This window comes from Nannobrachium achirus (assembly GCF_963921795.1).
Source record: "Nannobrachium achirus genome assembly, chromosome: 6".
NCBI lineage: Eukaryota > Metazoa > Chordata > Actinopteri > Myctophiformes > Myctophidae > Nannobrachium > Nannobrachium achirus.
In genome coordinates this window covers 65004310-65018145 of record NC_137815.1, presented here as the reverse complement: position 1 = coordinate 65018145, position 13836 = coordinate 65004310, and the positions used below count along the sequence as shown (strand labels likewise).

The 13836-nt window shown below is 42.9% G+C and overlaps 1 protein-coding gene across 1 annotated transcript in view; it reads left to right on the top strand.

The window, feature by feature from the left end:
- quob (quattro b) overlaps nucleotides 1–13605 on the top strand; it is a 66262-nt gene extending 52657 nt beyond the window's left edge. The window contains exons 15-24 of the mRNA XM_080728364.1: nucleotides 387–636; nucleotides 4292–4381; nucleotides 6801–7025; nucleotides 7629–7799; nucleotides 9025–9202; nucleotides 10185–10301; nucleotides 11016–11276; nucleotides 12872–13140; nucleotides 13288–13353; nucleotides 13542–13605. Of these exons, the coding sequence (XP_080584490.1) occupies nucleotides 387–636; nucleotides 4292–4381; nucleotides 6801–7025; nucleotides 7629–7799; nucleotides 9025–9202; nucleotides 10185–10301; nucleotides 11016–11276; nucleotides 12872–13140; nucleotides 13288–13326 (1600 nt within the window). The 3' untranslated portion in view covers nucleotides 13327–13353; nucleotides 13542–13605. The remainder of the gene's footprint in view (nucleotides 1–386; nucleotides 637–4291; nucleotides 4382–6800; nucleotides 7026–7628; nucleotides 7800–9024; nucleotides 9203–10184; nucleotides 10302–11015; nucleotides 11277–12871; nucleotides 13141–13287; nucleotides 13354–13541) is intronic.
- Nucleotides 13606–13836: the final 231 nt, after the last annotated feature.

Sequence of the window (13836 nt, the reverse complement as noted above, 5' to 3'; positions counted from 1 at the left end):
CGCCCTGGTTCTGCCTTTTTTATGTTGAATTTGCTAAAACATATTTTTTGGGAGAAATAAAAACATTTAAATACATGCTGACTTGCTGAGTCTCTACTGCTACTGAGCAGCTCCATTTTCCTGAAACCAAGTTTGAAATTAGAATTGAACATACAGAATAACAATACGAAGCAACTGAATTACAATGGTAGTGGATGGAGTGTCCCACCGAGTGTCCTACCAAGACACAGCAACCAATGGGTGTGAAGAGGGGCGGGCGGGACGGGCGGGACTTGAAAAAGGGGTGAATTGGTTTGGGACTTTGCATTTCGTTGCGTGTACCTGTATGGGACAGTGACAAACAACCCTTCTCGATTGCTCTTGATTCTTGTTTTCGTTTGAAGCAGGAAGTTGCAGAAGATCATGCAGGAGCTGGTGTCCACAGAGAGGGAGTACGTGAGGGCACTGGGCTACGTTCGAGAGCAGTACTTCCCTGAACTGGAGAGGCCTGACGTTCCCCAGGACCTCCGGGGACAGAGGGGGAGCATCTTCGGCAACTTAGAGAAGCTCCACGACTTCCATCGACATCACTTCCTGAAGGAGTTGGAGGGCTGCGTGAAAGATCCGTTCCGAGTGGGCCGCTGCTTCCTGCGACATGTGGGTCCCTTATAAGCACACGACATCATCCTGACGAGTCATATTAATTGTTCTAAAAACACATAGGGTTTCATTTCTCAATCTTAATTTTTATTCCAATCACAGCTCCATGTTTTGAATTGCAGTCATCAAATGTCATGTCAGTATCAGGATATTTACAAATACAAAGTTAAAGGGAAGTATGAAAAGAATAAAAAAGAACAGAGTACAGTAAAGAGCAAGGTACAACAAAGAAAAGAAACGAAGAATATATACATAAAGTGTCAAAAAACTGTCAATGCTCAACGTGAAACAGCCAACTTGAACAAAAAAGCAAACCTTAAGCACAACTATCAATACAATACATTGCCCAAACAAAAGTGTCCATAACATACAATGCTAGTCAGTGGTACAAGTTTCTCACCGTCATGTCAAACACAAGCAAAATACTCAATACTACAGTACTAACACAACCTAATAGTGCTGAGCCAAACAAAAAAAGTGTCCAATGGTCAGTGCAAGAAAAACAAACTAAAAAAGAAAAACAAGAAAAGGTGACGCAGAGGGCACGGTGGCGCGTCAGTAGTGCTGTCGCCTCACAGCTAGAAGGTCCTGGGTTCGATTCCCGCCGGGGGATGCTGTGGGTGCTGGGGGCGTGTTCCCTCCTCCGCGTCATCAGTGCCCACACCCTAGGTGGGGTTGGCAAAAGGGCCTTTCTGTGTGGAGTTTGCATGTTCTCCCCGTGTCTCCTAGGGTAGATACCCTCACAAAAACATGCAGTAATCCTGGTCTCTATAATGCCTCCCCCTGGCCAGCCGGGGCTCCTGATGGAGGGGACTGGAACTGGTTGGAATAACGTGTTCCTTCCACGCGCTACGTCCAACCGGGGAAGCTCCCCCTGTCAGGTGATAAGAAGCGGCCCGCTCACTCCTCATGCACTGAAGGAAGCATGAGCTCAGTTCAGGGCCCTCCCCAGGTTGGCAGAGGGAGAGCAGAGCCCAGGAGTACAGCTTAGGCAATTGGCACCGGGCGAAAAAATGGGTTACAAAAATCGTGGGATAAAGATTTAGAATTAGAAAAGGTGACGCAGCAAGACGCACTTGAGCACCCTCCCCCGGAAAGGTCCTTAGAGGTCAGAGTCAGTACAACTATAGTTCCAGTTAAATAAGGTGTAAACGACGTCATGAATCAAGCAGTAATGTGGTTCAGTTCTAAATGAAAACCGCGATAACGCAGAACAGCTGAGAAAGACGTGTTCCTGCAAGCTTTATTTGCCTTCTCAGGAATGAGGAGTAATTTCCCTTCCCAACAGCCTTAACTATTCTTTAGAAATACCAAACATGGAAATTGGATGCAGCTGCCTGTATGGTTTACTGTGTAGGTCATATTTTTGTACATGGCATAATTTATACTGTAAAGTAAACAACAAAAACAGTAGTACATGCTTCACTGCTGGATACACCAGCAACATGTCACAACTCACATTATGCCTATTATTAAGAAAAGAAAAAAAGGAAAAGAACAAACACACTCTTCAGTTACAAAATATTTTTTTTATTTTACAAACAACAGGGGGAAAATAACATCTTGTTTTCCTATGTAGCAATAATGGGCTTCCACAAAATATGTTTATAATAAACTGCATCTGCACAGGATGACGCATTACTGTAATTCACAAATGGCATCCACTGAGGTAATGTTAGGTCTGTTAACCTATATCTTGGGCCACTGGTGGAAACAAACAATACATGTCGGCAAAGGAAACAGCTGTTCTGTAGTGTCTGTTCAAGCACACAACAACCAGTACAGTAACTGATGCACCAGTGGTTTTCAAACAGTGGTCCTTGAGGGGATTCCAGGTGGTCCCCAGGCTAGCTAAATCATGGAGTTGGTACCCAAATGGACCTTTATTAGATCTTTAACTATTGAGAGCGTAAAATGAAACCAAGTGGACTATTTATGGGTCCATTTGGTTTCATTTCACACTCTCAAGAGTTAAATTATTGTTAAACACCTGCAATTACTTAAAGTTGTACCATGTAACTTTTTTTATAAAACAAATCTTAAAATGGTCCTAGCTGTTAAATCGCTAAAGTTTTAGAACCCCCACTCCGTCATTTTCAGCTTCTAAAGCCTTCTCTTTATATGTTTTCTATGATCCCTGCCCGGGACCGGTTTTCGCGGAAAAATTGCGTCATCACACTACCGGCCAATCACAGCGAGGGTTATACACTGCCGGCCAATCACAGCGCAGAACATACACTGCCGGGCTCTCTGGTGGGTTTAGGAAACACGCCTTCAGGAAGTACACTGCAGTGTTTACACTGGAGGAGTCTAGCATGTAACTCTCCAACCGCTGCTCGTAGAAGGACACGGGAGACCTCATTGAAAGCGTCTCGGCGAGGCGAGGCGGACGCGGTGGTCTGACGGCCCGGTCCGCGAGCGAAAAACGGACGAAAAAAGCAAACGCGACCGCGGTTTGCTATACTGCTACAGACCACCAGTTGAGCAACTTACACAGTATAGCTTTAATTTACAAGAAGCTTACACAGGGGGCACGGTGGCGCAGTGGTTAGCGCTTCGCCTCACAGCTAGAAGGTCCTGGGTTTGTTTCCCGCCATGGGGATGCTGTGGGCGCTGGGGGCGTGTTCCTCCCTCCGCGTCATCAGCACCCACACCCTAGGTGGGGTTGGCGATAGGGCCTTTCTGTGTGGAGTTTGCATGTTCTCCCTGTGTCTCCTAGGGTAGATGCCCTCACAAAAACATGGAGTAGTCCTGGTTTCTATACTACCTCCCCCTAGCCAGCCAGGTGCTCCCCAATTCCCCTGGCGCGGCAGGGGGAGAGCGGAAACCAGGACTACAGGTTAGGTAGTTGGCACCGGGTGAATAAATGGGTTGCAAAAACCGTGGGATAAAAATTATAAAAAGAAAAAAAAGAAGCTTACACAATTAGAGAATGTAGAAATATTTTTTATTTTGGTCAACGTTTGCCTGTTATCTCTCTTGGGGCCAACATCAATACAGCATGAAATTGTGGACAACATCTTATCCGACGATAACAACAAAATGTTCTATGTTTTGGGTCTGAGAGGCTAAATCTCATCGACTCGTGGCCCGTGGCGTAAAGGGATATTTCACTTTTTTAAAAAAACGTTTGGTCATTTAATCATCTAATCGGGCTTTTATGAACACCTTGAACAGTTTTTAATAGTGATAGATTAATTAAAAACACCCACTATTTTTTCTGGTGACTCATACTACCCTCCTAATATGTGAGCAGGCATGAGCATTGAGCAACACGGCTTGCTCACATATTAGGAGGGCAGTATGAGTCACCAGAAAAAATAATGGGTGTTTTTAATTAATCTATCATAAAATGGAGTTTGAAGTTACAATGGGTGTGTATGTGGAGAGGCTTTGGGCCTGGAGGGCCTGATATCATTTACATCAAATATCTATATATTGAATCAAGCAAATTAAAAACTGGTCAGGTTGTTCATAAAAGCATAGTTAGACGATAAAATTACCAAACGTTTTTGAAAGTGGAATATCCCTTTAAATGCTGAATAAATAATAGACCTTGATGCGAAAAGGGTTGAAAACCACTGCAGTAACTGATACACCGATGGCATTATGAACGTCGTCTAATCTTTTCTATGTATTTCCACTACCCTAGAGAGAGAGCTTTGCCTTGTACGCTCTGTACAGCAAGAACAAACCCCAGTCTGACCGTCTGCTCATCAATCATGGACAGAGCTTCTTCAAGGTAAGCTGCAACCTTCAACCCTTCCACTGGTACGTCCTTCCACCGTACCGCCTAATTCTTCATGAAACATGCATGTTGCTTTGCCATGAAATAGAACAGGGGTCTTCAACAGGGGGTCCGGGACCCCTAGGGGGTCCTCACAGTTACTACAGGGGGTCCTCCAAATCTTCCAATCCTTTTTATATTAACAACTTGAAACCTAGTGCCATATTCTGACAACTGTAGCCAAAACATTTCGGCAAAGAGGTTTGGTGTAGAGGGGGAAAAGAGCAGACTAAGTACAGAGTGAAAGGTCAAATTTATTAGGTAATGATGGCTCAAGTTGTTAAATATCTGAAAACCAATTGACATGAATCCGAAATACAGTGATGATTGTGCTGTCAAATGATGAAACTATATGGAATCTATGAAAAGGTTGTGGGGGTCTCTCTCGACTAAGAGGTCCTTGGCCTGAAAACGTTGAAGACCCCTGAAATAGAAGAAAGAGACCAAAAAGGAACAACGTGACAATAGAGCTGTCATGCCTAATTCACATTCTCCAGTGCGATGGTGTCGTTGCTGACAAATTGATTTTCAATCTGTGTTAGCTTGAATATCAGTTCTTGTCAGCTGGAGTGATGGAGTATTCATTAAACTCAAGAGCCTTAAATGATCTTCAGTTTTTGTTTCATTTTCTGATCGTTTAGTTAAACCTAGGGTGACCATATACCCGGCATATATATATATATATATATATATATTCCCCCCCAAAATAATTTCTATTACGTAGGCTAGCCTACTCCTAAATTTACAGCTCAATTATGCCCTTTACCACTAATAGCATATTATTAGTTATGTATTTATTTTTTAGGGGGTTCCAATTGGACCCTTTACAGATCTATAGGCTAGAGAGATCCACTGAAAGTATGCCTTTTGACTCCTGTATGAACGTTCAGCTTTGTAACTAAATAAAAGAGAGGTAGCCCATTATTCAAACCACCGTATCTTCTGCTTTACAAGGTTGTACAAAAGATTCTGTCAATTTAGTTAGCAGAAGAGCTCTCACCTCGCACAGACTGTCTTGTAGGCTACTTTGCAGTGTTGATATGGGCTTGAAGCAGAACTTTTATTTGTAAATGGACAGACACAGAAGTAGGCTACCAGCTTTGCTGACAGAACGCTCTGCTTCTCATTGTTGGTCACTGGCACTTTTCGCGCATTTCATCCGTGAAACAGCATTAATTGCGTTTGCAGTGCGTTCGTTTGGCTCTGAGCAGCGCAAGCTGCTGCCGAGCTCTGCTCTGCCTCTGATCTGAATGAGACGCAGGAGGGAGAAATCAGCCCTCAACGTGCGAATGGCACAGGCTGAGGGAGCGATCAGCGCAGGCAGAGAGTAGTATGAATAATACAGGTTCCGGCCGGGGTTTGGGGTGGAAATCTGCCTCTCACAGTGTGTTTCCAAACGAACCATTGAACGGGCATTGTAAATGCCCATGCTTTAACTGTGATATGCGAGAAACCCCGGACATTTGAAGGAATTTATAAAACCCCCCCCGGACAGGCCGGACAGCCCCCTAAAAGAGGACATGTCCGGGCAAAAGAGGACGTATGGTCACCCTAGTTAAACCTCACTTGTTAAACCTGTCCAGAGATCTGTCAATTCATCTTTTTTACCTCCTTTTTGACGGTTTTGACCTGCAGCACATAGTTTAAATACTTAACCTCTATATCGTACCTGTCGGGCGGAAACCTTGTATCTCCAAGTTTCAAATGTGTAAATTATTTTGCAAAGTAAAGCCCTGCTTCATCAGACAAGGCCGTCGCACAAAAGTAGTGAAAACAGCAGATCTACAAGCACACAACGCCTCGCACCGCAAGGCCTTGTGTGCTTGTAGATCTGCTGTTTTCACTAGTTTAAATATTTTTTAAAATGATAAATACAAAACAAACGGTTTTGGACATACAAGGTTTCCACCCGACAACGACAATATACAGTACTTACTTGACTGGAGTCCCCCAGGGTTCTATACTAGGCCCCCTGATTGATTGATTGATTGATTGATTGATTGATTGATTGATTGATTGATTGATTGATTGATTGACTGATTGATTGAATACTTTATTAGCAGTTTGCAGAAAAAAGCACAAAAGTATAGTTCGATTCAAGTTCTGCTAAGAGGATTTAAAACCAAGAAAGCACTATGGCTTGTTTCCATACACTGTAGAGGGGGGGGGGGGGGGGGGGGGTTGGCTCTTCACAAAATAGCGTCACCGAAGATGAACCACTGTACCATCTCACAGCGTGTCATGTGTTGTGTCCTTGTAGATCCTTTCCCAGCCGGATGCTAGTAGGGTTCATGTGGCTTAAACTTTAATCTGTACTCATCCACGCCATTTGGGTTTTCAACAACCGCACTAAAACCCAACTCTCCCTCCGCAGCAGAAGCAGTCACAGCTGGGGGATAAAATGGACCTGTGGTCGTACTTGCTTAAACCAGTCCAGCGGATCAGTAAGTACAGCCTGCTGCTCCAGGACATAGTGAGGGAATGTGGGCCCGGGCAGACCCAGGAGATGGCTGAGGTCCAGGCAGCTCTGGAAGTCATCAACTTCCAACTCCGACACGGCAACAACCTACTGGCAATGGACGATATCCACAACTGTGATGTAAGGGCCTGGACACTAATTATGTATCAAATGTGTTTTAATGCCAAGCCAGAATTGTAGAAGAATGTGAAAGGCAGGCACGGGAGCAAAGATAATCATGTACTGTACTGTACTGTAGCAGAATTGAATTATGGACGCAGGCAATGGGAAAATAAACTGCAGCTTGGTTATGGACTGGAAGAATGTTAACTTTTAGCTGATGATATATTACATTACTGTGTAGGTACTTAATGGTTGCCTGGTAATCGTATCACGGAGATTTAATTTGTTGTGATAAAGTCCTCCGTCATGCACTGGAATCAATTCAACTTATATTTGCAGAGCTGCATATCTGGTACCATTTAAACCCTCTATTGGTAAAACGTACTTATAATATATGTACTTGATACAGTGTCTTTTTCACTCTCTACCAAAAAATAGCTATCAAGCTCACAACGCGTTGTGAGCTTGTAGATTGTCTATTTTTTGGCAAATGTTCCTTCCCAGGATAATAGATCACGATAATATCGTAAATCGTGATTTCTTTAGTCACAATAATCGTGACATATCAGGATGTTCATATGGTCCCATCCCTGTTTATAGGATGTGTTCTCTGTCCCATAGGTCAACCTGAAGGAGCAGGGACAGCTGATTCGCCAGGATGAGTTCCTGGTGTCATTCAGGAAGAAGAAATGTTTCCGGCACATATTCCTCTTCCAGGAACTCATCCTCTTCAGCAAGACCAAAAAGACGGACGTGGGGAATGAAACGTACATCTACAAACAGTCCTTCAAGGTATGATTGATTGATTATTTTATTAGTCACAATGAGCAACAACACAAGTACAGTAGTCACATTTAAAATGCAGCGGTACAGTTAGACATCCTGCCCAACAGGAACATCCCAATAAGGCCTTTTACAGTCTTGTTTACATTGTAAGTCCTTGGCACTCACATTACAGACATGGCAACAGTAACAAAAGAATATTTGTGCATTTAATACAAAATTAATAAAACACTGTATCGTTGTTGTCGAGTGGAAACCTTGTATGTCCAAAACCGTTAGTCGATCTACAAGCACACAACGCCTCGCACCGCGAGGCGTTGTGTGCTTGGAGATCTGCTGTTTTCACTACTTTTGTGCGACAGCCTTGTGTGATGAAGCAGGGCTTTGCTTTATAAAAAAACATACACATTTGAAACTTGGAGATATGAGGTTTCTGCCCGACAGTGATGATATGTTCAGCGCAGGGGAAAAGAGGGGGGGTGATAGGTAAGGGGGGGGGGGGGGGGTCTCACTTCTCGCCTGTCTTATGGGAGAAAGTGATGACTACCTTCGCCTCTGGCCTCCTGAAAGGTGAATTTTCAGGGCAGCCTTGAAGGGGCACAGCGAGCTACATGTCTTAAGGGAATTCCATTCACATGTATGCACATGTATCTACCTGTAGGTGTATTTTGTTGTTTCTGTAATTTGAATGATGGAAATGTAGGATTAGCCATTGGACTCCCCATGTGACATCAAATGTCATTCGTAGCAATCTTGTGTAGACACCATCCAGGACCTTTTCCCACTGTACTGTGAGTTTCCATTGATATCCGTTTGAGTTCTACCGTAGCCACAAGCAGCCACTTCTTGAGGTCATCTCCCACCTCATCCGTACATGGCCTTTCAGGAAAATGCGTAATTAATGCAGCTCACTTCAAGGGAAAGGCGTGCTCAACTACTCGAGGTAGTCTTGAATAAACTGGGTTTCGATTCTTGACAATATACTTAAAAGGAAGAAACAGCCGCACTCTCTGAAGAAGTTTAGGAGTCTGTTTAATATCATGATGAATATCTGCAGCAAATGGAACAGACGCATTTTCAACACGTCGGTCTTCCTCAGCGTTACGAAGGCCGACTTGGCGAAACACTGACACATATGTGCTCCATAGAGTTTCTTATTTTTATTTGACTACCAACCATGATTGAAGATACTGTCACGCTTCATTCTATAAACTCTCCATGAATTGTCTTTTAGACATCAGACGTAGGGATGACCCACAACAGTGGCGACAGCGGCCTGTGTTTCGAGATCTGGTTCCGCAGGAGGAAGAGCCAAGACACGTACGTTCTCCAAGCTGTCAGTCGTCAGGCGAAGGAGGCCTGGACCAAGGACCTTGAACGGATCCTCTGGGAGCAGGCTGCGCGTAACAGAGGTATGTACAAGCGTGCACTCTCTCGCTTTCTCTCTTTTTCTCTGTCTTTCTCTCTCTCTCTCTCTCTCTCGCTCTCTCTCTCTCTCTCTCTCTCTCTCTCTCTCTCTCTCTCTCTCTTTCACTCTCTCTCTCTCTCTCTCAGGCACGTGCACACATAGACACCAAAGGGGGCTTGAGCCCTGCCCTTTTATCCATCTATAAAAAAGTGCCCTCTCCAGACCATGAATGTGGTTTTTACTATGGTGAAAAAACGCAAATGCCCTACAGTATTTCCATGACATACCTGAAGGCAACATTCAAGAGAATTGCCTTGTCCAAACACTACTGAACTGTAATGCTGCATCTTATGTATTGCCCTCTCTGTGTAATTGTGTAATATTTTCACCAAAAGGCCCTTTTAACATTCTCTGCAGTCTGCACGTCCCTGCTCTCTCTCTCTCTCATACACAGAGTTCACACATATAACTGTTTTACATTTTGTAGACATAGACATGCACCCACAAGAGGATCCAGATCATAGTGTCCACAGCAGCAAGGCAACAACCACCCAAATCGTAGACAGCAGACCACAGCCATATTGCACCATAAGAACAGAGTGCTCAGTCTGTACTTGTACAGTAACTATTATTGTTTTAGAATATCATATACTAGTGCACTAGTGCAGTACCTTTTTGGAACACATTCCTCTATTGGATCACATGCCTCTAAGGAACAGTGTGGTTCTGGAGAACCACTTATCCAATTGATTTCACACTCGACACGGCCCTATCTTTGTTCCTTAGCAATAAACCTGACAAGTGTGAAATCTATTGGATGAGCGGTTCTCAAGATTTGCCAAGAGCAGATGCTATTCTGCCATAATTTCTACGCACATGTGCATGCAACTTATAAGTGACTTTGAGTATTTAGAAAAGCGGTATACTGTATAAATTGCTCGTATTATTATTATTATTATAACTCATACATAACCAATTTCATCCAGAGGTGCGCATGCAAGAGAGAGTATTCCTGGGTATTGGAAATAAACCCTTCATGGACATCCAGCCTAGCGATGCAGCTATTAATGACAGAGCCATCAACTACGTACTCATGGGAAGAGGTAAGGTGTCATTTAAACGTTTTATTTGATTTAGTCCCATAAAAACTTGTTTTACAAGAGAGACCTGGCCAATACGGGAAGCAGTAAACATAATTACAGTTAAGCAACACGTAACAAGTGAAATGGAAAAATACCCATTCACTGTTCATTAAATCAATTATCAATTGAGTCTCTCAATTGAGTACACTTTATAGTAATCTATTAATCGAAGCAAGACTTTGGGATACTGCTAGGCCACTGGCATACCCCATACTGTATAAAGTGTGTCGCGGGTTCGAATCCCGATTCCAACCACCTTTGCTGCGTTTCACTCCCCGTCTCTCTCTCCCTGTATCCTGTCAATCGCCACTGGTACTATCAATAAAGTCAGAAAAAGCCCAAAAATATATTTAAAAAAATAACTAGGTTCAGATGTGTAAGTTCCTTCTGCAGACTATTCCAACCTGAGGATACAGAAAATCAGATTCTATATTCCTCTCTTCTATTGACCAAACTTATAAAAAAGTACTTTGTTTTCCTTGAATCTCTAGGTGCTGAAACATAATTAGACCGCCAAAACCGCCATCATTCACATAGCTGGCTTTCTCTCTCTTGTACTACTGTACAGCATATCCCTTTTTAGATATTTTTATTCGATTACCATATTAGTCCTGTGAGGGGGAATTCAATTTGCTGCTCATCCAACTCCATCTGATGCATCTTGATTCTGTTCAGAGAACAAATCGCTGTGTGCCTATGGGATGCCAGGAGGACTCCCTGTTATGCGACCAAATTCCATCGGCTCGGGGAGCACCTCGTCTTCGTCTGGCAGCCATTGCTCTTCCTCCTCTGGAAGAGGGTCCCTGTCCCCCATGGGGTACTTATGTGGGCCAAAGCAGCGGTCGTCAGCGGGGGGACCTGACGGATATGTAGCGCCACCTGGAGTCCTGGAGGAGGATGACCTGGACCATGACAGTGGGAGTCAGAATTTACTGAGTAAGTGGGCTGGCACTAAGATTCACACATGCCCTGGGATGATTAGTTGGACATGGACCACTGTCCACACCTGGAAACTGCCTACTGCAGCCACAGGTCTTGTACTGTTAACACACCACTGAGCAGTCGAGTGTTAAAGGACGACTTCACCACTTTTCAACTTATCTTCATATAATTGGTCCTCCTCACTAATGTTCATGATAAAATAGCACTTTTTTTTCCTCATAGGAGGGCTGTGGGCATGCAGTTCAGAAACCTGCATGTCTGCCACTGACATCATTGATGGGGAATCCAAGCTGATAGAAACAGCAGGCTTTCTATATCTGACATTTTAACATGCTATAATGGAAGCCATAGTTCTGGCAATAATAAATATGAAAATATATATATATTTTTTTTTTCTGCCTAATAATTACGTCACTGGTAGACAGGTTTCTGAACTGCACACAGCCCTCCTAAGAGACACAGACCGAGTAGATTTTTTTTATCATGAACATTAGTGAGGACCAATTATATGATGATAAAAGTGGTGAAGCCGTCCTTTAAGTGCCTTGCTCAAGAGTTTCTAAATGGTATGTCTCAATGAGGGAGAGGGTCTAATTCCTATGCTTCGATAATCTTAGCATTTGAACTGAAAGAAAGTACTACAGTATCTTGAGGAATTTCTGAGCCACCAAAAATCCAGGGGATTTTTATGAAGTATAGAATAAGAATGCTACAGTATATGACACCATCTACAGTCGTCTGTGGATACGCCCGAAATGAATGATGATTAATAAAAGATGAGTTTAGTTTGCTAGACAATTCAACAGGAATATAATCGACCAGATTCATTTTGTACAGTTCTGATGTTTTTATAGTGGTATCTTTGGAGTCTGTTTGCCTTTTGTACTAAACACGATAACTGGACTGAATGTTGTAGTGTTCATATTTTTTTAACGTTTTAATCCTTTTTAAAGAGGTGGTGCCATAGTTTTGTACTTTTTCTGTTTTGTATGTGTCTATGGAGTTGACATTACTCTAATAGACCCCCAGGTTTGGTTATAATGTGCAGATTTGTCTTCCCTGTGTATTTTTGGTTACTTTCTGAAAGCTGAAAGACTGGGCCTCAAAAGGCCCAGTCGAAAAACACAGATTAAATGTCATCATAACATCATCCCCTCCACTTTTACCATTCACCCAACACTGTGGGTGTGGCTAAACTCAGCTGGGTCACCAACCACCAGACAACCAGGCATACTTAATTAACTGGTGGCTGTGGTCACATAAAAAAACAATTTTAACACTTTCTGTACACTTAAAAAAAAATCTTCCTCCTAGTATAATCATAATACCTGATCATCAAATATCATAATACCTGATCAAAATAGCTGCCACAGATATTTCTTTTATCTGTGGCAGATATCTTTTTTATCTGTATCTACCATCCACTTTGAATGGAAAAATATCTGGAGAAAGAGATTTTTGTATCTGTTATCTGGCCCAGTGGGAATGGGCCTTTAGGGGAGAACAAAATCATGGCACTGCATCTTTAATGAATGAAGTCCTTTTTTTCATTCATTCTTTCATTCATTTATTAATCTCCTTTATGCCAGTGGACAGCTCAGAGTCTTCTGGAGAGAGTGTCAGTGGTGTGAGCAGTTCAGGCCACAGTTACCACTGTGTCATCCCAGGAGACACCGAGGACACCTCCTCCGTCTGCTCCTCCACCAGCACCATAAAGGAGGCAGTGCTGCCTCCACCAGACATCCACAAACCACCAGACACCCCCACCCAGAAGACCCCGGAGAAAACACCACCTCCAGTCGCACCCAAGCCCAAATCCAAATCACCATACAAAGCCAAGGGCCCATCCTGTGGAAAGGTGTGGGACGATAATTATGAATCATTCAAATTATCAATATTTTCCTTATCTTACCACACTCATGAGTAATTGCTTATGTGATGAAATGCTGTTGTTTCTTTATTTTTTTTTCATGTTACTACAAGTATGGTTTGATGTCTCTTTCAGGTTGAAACCCCTGTCGTTGGAAAATCCACTGAGGTTTGAAGTGTGTTTGAAGACATATACTGTGAGGTATGTTTGACAAGACTAAATGTTGTGTTTCTTAAACATTATGTCAAATACTGCGTTTGTCACAGAGGTTGTCATAATGTGTGCAGTCTGTGCTCTCATGAAGAAAGTACAGCATGGCTAAAATATAGTAAAGCTATCCTTTAAATATCAATACTGATATACATATTAAATGGTCCACTCTTCTACAGGCATGGAGACAACAACCCACGAGGAGTGAAGAGAAAGTCTCGTTTGCTACTGTGTGTACAAGGGATTATTCAAACCTACTGTACTGTCATTGGTTTAATCTGTAACGTATACTGACTGCCACTGTAAGCCATTACCACTTTAATCTTACCACTAAAACAGCAGGTCAGGAAATATTTTGAAATGTACTGTATTTTGAATATGCACAAACAGCAATGTTGAAAAGAATACATGATGTGCTGTAGTATAAAGCAATCTAGTTTAACCACTTTAACCCGAGTGCACACACACACACAC